Here is a 7,426-nt window from a genome sequence, read left to right on the forward strand (position 1 = left end):
CCGTGTGACTTGACATGAAACGTCAGTCACTATAAAACGTGGTATAACAAAAAAGAATCAGACTTGGAATAACAAAACGCAAATGACAGCTATGTAATTGACGTAAAATGACAGCTATGTAATGACGTATGGATGACAATTTAATATTTGTAAGAAATCAATATTAAAACTATTTCTATTAAATAAATAATTAACAAGTGGATTGAAGTGAAGTGAAGTTTAATTAATAATGCCGCGACCAAGACGATCGAATCTTTCCCGACAAAGCCGTAATTGAAGTGAAGTGAAGTTTAATTAATAATGCCGCGACCAAGACGATCGAATCTTTCCCGACAAAGCCGTAATGCAAGAAGAATACAAAATACTGCAAATGAAAGGACTGAAGAAGAACAAGAAATTGCACGTGAACAGCGCCGCGATAGTATGGCTCGACTTCGTGCTTCTCAATCACGAGAGCAAAGTGAAGCAGCCCGTGAAACAGCTCGGTTGGCAATGCAGAATCGTCGAGCGAACAACAGAAGGCAACAAATAGATAATTTGCGACGCAGAACAAGATATTTAGCTGATTTGAATCGAGCAGCGTTTCGATACGATTGCAGCAATGATTACAGCTTGCATCCTAGCGTTTGCATTGGGCAAATGGACGTTGTTTGCGAGTATTGTGGTGCATTAAAGTTTTCCGGAGAAACGCCTGGATTATGCTGCCTTAATGGTAAAGTGAAATTGCCAGTGTTGACTCCGCCACATGAGCCATTGTATTCATTGCTTTGTGGCGAAACACAAGAATCACGCCACTTTCTTGCAAATACTCGAAAATACAATAGTTGTTTCCAAATGACGTCATTTGGGGCAGACATTATCGAAGAAGGAGGATTTAATCCGACATTTAAGGTATTTATTTTTGTACTTACATAGAATGTAGTTAAAGAATAACTTACTTTATCTATTGGTATGTATTATATTTGCTAATACTGAACTCTACTCTCCCACAGAAAAAGTGTTTATAACCCAGTTAATACTGTCTGGTTTTTATTTTGTAGATACAAGGACAGATTCACCATCGAATTGGATCATTACTACCTTTCGAAGATACACAGAATAAATTTTTACAAATATATTTCATGGGCAACATGGAAGAACAACTTGATCGACACCTAGGGATCAATGCAGGAATGAAGCGAGCAATTATTCAAGACTTGCAGTGTCTGCTTCATGAACATCATGCGTTGGTCAGGTTGTTTAAGACTGCTTTAGAGCGCATGCCAAATGATGACTATAAAGTTGTCATCAAAGCAGATAAACGACCATCTGGAACACACGAACGCACATTTAATGCTCCAACAGTAGAAGAAGTTGCCATCCTGATTGTTGGTGAACAATTGGAAAAACGCGATATTGTGCTTACACGTCGCGATACTGGGCAAATGCAACAAATATCTGAAACTCATCGATCATATGACGCATTGCAATACCCACTGATGTTTTGGCAAGGAGAAGATGGATATTATTTTAATATTAAAATGATAAATCCATTGAATGGTAAAGTATCAGTATCTTAATAATGGTTAATGTCTGTATTATTTGTCTTTGAAATGGTTAATTATCAAATTTTTAATTTCAGGTGAAGAAACTACAAAGAAAGTTAGCTCAATGAATTATTATCCATATCGTTTGATGATTCGTCAAAATGCTGACAACTATTTGCTGCGGTTTCGTCGATTGTTTCAGCAGTATTGCGTTAACATGTATGAAAAAATAGAAACGGAACGTTTAACATTTATTAGGTTGAACCAAGCCAAACTGCGTTTTGAGGAGTACATCCATTTACGTGATGCAGTTAGTACTGAAGGAAATGCAGCTAATATTGGTCGATTAACTATTCTGCTGGCGACGTACATTGGTAGCCCACGTCATATGCATGAATATGCACAAGATGCAATGACATGTTCGTCATTACGGCCGGCCAGATCTCTTTATTACTTTTACCTGTAATCCAAAATGGATAGAAATTACTCAATTGCTGCTTCCCGGACAAACATCAAATGATAGACACGACATCACAGCACGTATATTCAGGCAAAAAATTCGGTCCCTGATGAACTTTATTGTTAAACAACGCGTCTTTGGAGATACTCGATGCTGGATGTATTCAATCGAATGGCAAAAGCGAGGCCTGCCGCACGCACACATTCTTATTTGGTTAGTGGAAAGAATTCAGCCTGACCAAATAGATGATATCATATGTGCCGAGATTCCTGATCATGAAGTCGATCCAGACCTACATGATGTTGTTACTACTAATATGATTCATGGACCGTGTGGTGCCATCAATCCCCAATCACCTTGCATGGTCGATGGAAAGTGCTCTAAACGATATCCACGGAAATTAACGGCGGAGACTGTCACTGGCAACGATGGGTATCCGCTGTATCGGCGTCGATCACCAGATGACAACGGTCGAACTGTCACAACGAAAGTGAAAAGAATGGATTTCGTTGTCGACAACAGTTGGATTGTTCCATATTCGCCACTTATTTCTAAAACGTTCAAGACACATTGCAACGTTGAATACTGCAATTCAGTTAAGTCCATAATATATATTTGCAAATATGTCACGAAAGGCAGTGATATGGCGGTTTTTGGATTGCAATCCTCAAATACCAACGATGAAATTTCACGCTATCAAGTTGGTCGTTATGTGAACTGTAATGAAGCGATTTGGCGTATATTCGCATTTCCAATTCACGAACGTCATCCTACTGTTATACATTTGGCGGTGCATCTGGAGAATGGTCAACGAGTATATTTCACGGCTTCGAATGCTACGCAACGTGCTGAAACACCTCCAGCAACTACATTGACCAGTTTTTTTGCAATCTGCCAAAGCGATCAGTTTGCACCAACTTTGCTTTACTCGGAGATGCCACGTTATTATACTTGGAATGCTTTATCCAAGAATTTTCAAAGACGAAAGCAAGGTGATGCGGTTCCTGGGTATGCAGATGTGCGTTCTACTGATGCTCTTGGTCGTATGTATACAGTTCATCCAAAGAATGATGAATGTTTCTATTTGCGGTTGTTGCTGGTAAATGTGCGTGGGCCAACTTCATTTGAGACACTACGAACTGTTAATGGTGTAATATTCCCAACATATCGTGCTGCATGTGAAGAATTGAACTTATTAGAAAACGATACCCATTGGGATACGACAATCGCTGAAGCCATTATCTCTGCATCTCCAAGTCAGATACGCACATTATTCGCTATCATAATTTCGACATGTTTTCCATCAAACCCATGTAACCTGTGGCACAAATACAAGGATAGTATGTCAGAAGATATTTTACATCAAAGTCGTGTCAGTTCCAGAAATCACGATATTGAGATGAATGAGGAGATACATAATCGTGCTTTCCTCTTGATCGAAGATATGTGTTACCTCATGTGCGGTAATTTATTAATCAGGTTAGGAATGCCAGCGCCAAATCGTGAAATGAATGACGCATTTAATCGAGAATTGGAACGGGAACGTGAATATGATCACCAGGAATTAGATTTAGTAGTTCAAAGGAATGTACCCCTGTTGAATTACCAACAAAAGGAAGTTTATGATACTTTAATGAAGGCAATCGATGATGAAAATGGTGGTTTATATTTCCTAGATGCCCCTGGTGGAACTGGCAAGACATTCCTTATGTCATTAGTTTTAGCAACTGTTCGGGCGAGATCCAACATAGCCGTACGGCTCATTCAGCATTCAAATTACCGTTAAATCTTCAAACTATTGAAGAACCAACGTGTAATATTGCAAAACACTCAGCAATGGCCAAAGTTTTAGCGGCATCGAAAATCATCATCTGGGACGAATGCACAATGGCGCATAAACGTGCATTAGAAGCACTTAACCGAACATTAAAAGATTTACGCAATGACTCGAGATGTTTTGGAGGAGCAATGATTTTACTGTCTGGCGATTTCCGCCAAATACTGCCAGTAATTCCAAGATCTACGGCTGCCGATGAAATAAATGCTTGCCTCAAATCGTCAAATCTATGGCGCTATGTGAAGAAACTGCAGCTGACAACAAACATGAGAGTTACATTGCTTAATGATACATCTGCTGAAGATTTCTCGGAGCAATTGCTGACTATCGGTAATGGTCAAGTACCTGTCGATGAATCGAGCGGATTAATATCATTTCCAAATAATTTCTGTAATTTTGTCTCATCAAAAGACGAACTTATCAACAATGTATTTCCAAATATTATTTCTAACTACAAAAATAATGAATGGTTGAGTGAGCGAGCAATTTAAGCGGCTAAGAATAAAGATGTAGATGACCTGAACTACATAATTCAAAATAAGATCATTGGAACAATGCATTCATTCAAATCTATTGACTGCGTCACAAATGAAGATGAAGCCACCAACTATCCAATTGAATTTTTAAACTCTTTGGACGTGCCTGGCTTACCACCGCACAATTCATGCCTAAAGGTTGGCTCCGTAGTAATCATGCTTCGAAACATAAACCAACCAAAACTGTGCAACGGTACGCGTTTGGTGGTTAGTAAATTGATGAACAATGTAATTTACGCTACGATAATGATAGGAAAATTCAAAGGTGAGGAAGTTCTCATTCCGAGGATCCCGATGATCCCAACCGATATGCCGTTTGAATTTAAAAGACTTCAATTTCCGATACGTCTTGCATTTGCCATGACCATCAACAAATCACAAGGCCAATCCTTAAAAGTTTGTGGTTTAAATCTAGAACATTCATGTTTTTCCCATGGTCAATTATACGTGGCATGTTCACGGGTCGGAAGACCATCTGCGTTGTTTGTTTTTGCCCCTGATAATAAAACAAAAAATGTCGTGTATCACAAGGTACTTAAGTGAAGAGCAACCTATGTACTAAAATACAGAAATAATAATGAATGATTAATGTAGTTATTTAATTTTTTTTTGTATTTTTTCCAATAAAAAAATAACACAATCTGCTTATTTATTGCCATTAAGGCGGAACAAAGTTCGCCGGGTCAGCTAGTTTGAAATAAAACATAACCTAAAATATTGGGAAAAATAGATTCCGAACCTATTCAACGACGATAGGATTTCACCTATGGATATTACTAACAGCAACGGACTCCTAAAAATACGCTCTGAGGTAGTACAAGCCATAGTCATCAAAAAATGGCAAAATGACAGGTTCTAATAAAATTCCAAGCACCATATATCGTCGGCCTAATTAGCAAATCACATTAGTCCACTTTTTGTCGAAATTGACATTGTGCTACCATCTGGTAGAGAATAAAAACATCTTTTAGTTAAAGAATATCCCACAAGTCCCAAGAAATCTGCAATGGAATAAAATTGAAAATAATACTTCACACAAGTCCAACGTCAGATGTAACAGATATGAAAATCACATAAAACTTCGGTACCGCGGTATTCACGCGGTAAACCCACGTGCGTGCTAAAGGTCTTGTTAAGTTGTTAAATTTAGGCTGAAAATTGTACATTAAGAACTAATTCACCATTTCAAGTAAGTTATTGTACTAATATTATTAATATTTTATAAAAATTAATCAATAAATTATCTGATAATTCGGCTTAAAAGGAGTTTTTGTCAGAAACTAATGATACAACAGAAGAGATCCTGCATGAAGAAGAGACCGTCGAACCAATTGTTAAAAAAAGACGCAAATGCAGACATGTTGACAAAAAGGATTGGTAACGAGAGGAGAATAAAAGGAAGAGAGAGTTGGACTCCGAATTTTTTGGGAAGAAGAAAGAAGGTAATAAATGGACATATGACTTCAAGGGATCCAGAAAGTCCTTGGCAGAGACATGTAATTGCAAGTTTGAGCCAAAAACTACCAAGTTAAAATGTCGTGCCTTTTGTGAAGAACACCGTAATAACATATTTGATACATGTTGGAAAAAAACTTGGGACGAAAAGAAGTTAATCGTTAATCTACTAACCCAACCAGTAAATACTTCGAGGGCTTGAAATATAAAGAAAGAGCATTTTCTTATAATTATTATCTTAAAAAGAATGGATTAAAATTAAGAGTTTGTAAAAAACTATTTTCAAACACATTAGGCTTAAAACCCTGGACAATACATAATTGGTTAAAAGATTACCATATTATTATAGAAAATAATGAGGATATCAAAAAAACAATTAATGAGAACACGACAGGATTAGAAAAAACAAGAAAATCTTCTTAGAGATAACACTTGGAAGATTTTTTTTAATCGCTTGCAAAAGTTGAATCTCATTATTGTAGAAGTTCATCCTCAAAACAATATCTTGAACCAATTTGGAAATCTAAATCAGAATTGATACTATTCTCTCCATTCTCTCCTGTTGCCGACAAGAATGTAGCGTAGAAGAATTTTTAAATAATTTTAAACTGTTTGTCCTTATTTTAGTGTAGTGTTTATTACATTCTGCGCTTGCTGGATAGCAAAAATTTGACGAAATGCCCCTGATAATGCTGTAGAAACCGAAATTACTTATTAAAATTGTGCTCGATATTTGCCTTTCATTTTTCAAAATAAATATTCTTCCTGGAACTTCTATGATTCGTAATAACCTTTCCATTTTGGGAATACAATAAATAAATAAACTCGAACACAAAATACAACCAAAAAACTGATATCTTAATAATGTTCTTGTCAAATAATGACATTGATTAGCCATATTATTATTTTAAGGTTACTGGTATGAGAATGAAGCGCGGTATTTAGAACCAGCAGTCGCGAGTTCGATCCCAATATGGGGAAAATATTTTTTTAATTATTATGTTCTGATTTTTGTCAAATTCGTTTTAAAAATCAAAGAATGGAAAAATCATAATATCTTTTTTAATATTGTTTCGATAATTTTTTACATTATTTAATTATCTAAACTATTTTATTTACTATTGAATATTTAGTACATATAGTAGTCATGGGCGTAGAGATGAAAGGGACAAATTATTATTATTTTAAATTTCTTTTATGTATATGTTTATATGTATGAAGATAAATCTCAAAAAAGTCGATTTTATTTTTAAATTAAGATTTTTTGGCATATATATGACAATAGTGACGTTATCCATCTGCGAAGAAAGAGTAATTATTTCACAGAGAGTTAATTTAATAAGATTTTCACAATTTAGTGGGGATTTTGAAACGGTACCACAAAGAATAAAAAAAATCCAGGGGCCTAATGATTTATACAAGTGCTCTCAAATAATATATTAATATCTCCATGGTCCCATTTAAAAGTATCTTACAAAATGGTGCCAAGACGCTATTAATAAAACTGAGGCTTAGTTCAGTTACCTAAAAATGTAGTAATTCAAGTTTTAAGGTTCAGAAAAGAGTTATTTGGGTTATTTCGTTTTTTTCCACGTTAGCATATTGAATTAAT

General features: G+C 35.9%; 3 protein-coding genes across 3 annotated transcripts; all 3 read left to right on the forward strand.

Annotated features, from left to right (window-relative positions):
- The first annotated feature begins 2,143 nt into the window (after positions 1 to 2,143).
- On the forward strand, positions 2,144 to 3,772 carry LOC140449059 (uncharacterized). The gene has a single exon (XM_072542199.1). It carries the CDS (start codon positions 2,144 to 2,146, stop codon positions 3,770 to 3,772), a length of 1,629 nt encoding a protein of 542 aa, XP_072398300.1.
- Positions 3,773 to 3,822: 50 nt separating this feature from the next.
- Positions 3,823 to 4,314, forward strand: LOC140449060 (uncharacterized). The gene has a single exon (XM_072542200.1). The coding sequence runs from the start codon at positions 3,823 to 3,825 to the stop codon at positions 4,312 to 4,314; it is 492 nt and encodes a 163-aa protein (XP_072398301.1).
- Positions 4,315 to 4,377: 63 nt separating this feature from the next.
- On the forward strand, positions 4,378 to 4,902 carry LOC140449061 (ATP-dependent DNA helicase pif1-like). The gene has a single exon (XM_072542202.1). It carries the CDS (start codon positions 4,378 to 4,380, stop codon positions 4,900 to 4,902), a length of 525 nt encoding a protein of 174 aa, XP_072398303.1.
- Positions 4,903 to 7,426: the final 2,524 nt, after the last annotated feature.

Source organism: Diabrotica undecimpunctata, chromosome 8, assembly GCF_040954645.1.
Source record: "Diabrotica undecimpunctata isolate CICGRU chromosome 8, icDiaUnde3, whole genome shotgun sequence".
Taxonomy (NCBI): domain Eukaryota; kingdom Metazoa; phylum Arthropoda; class Insecta; order Coleoptera; family Chrysomelidae; genus Diabrotica; species Diabrotica undecimpunctata.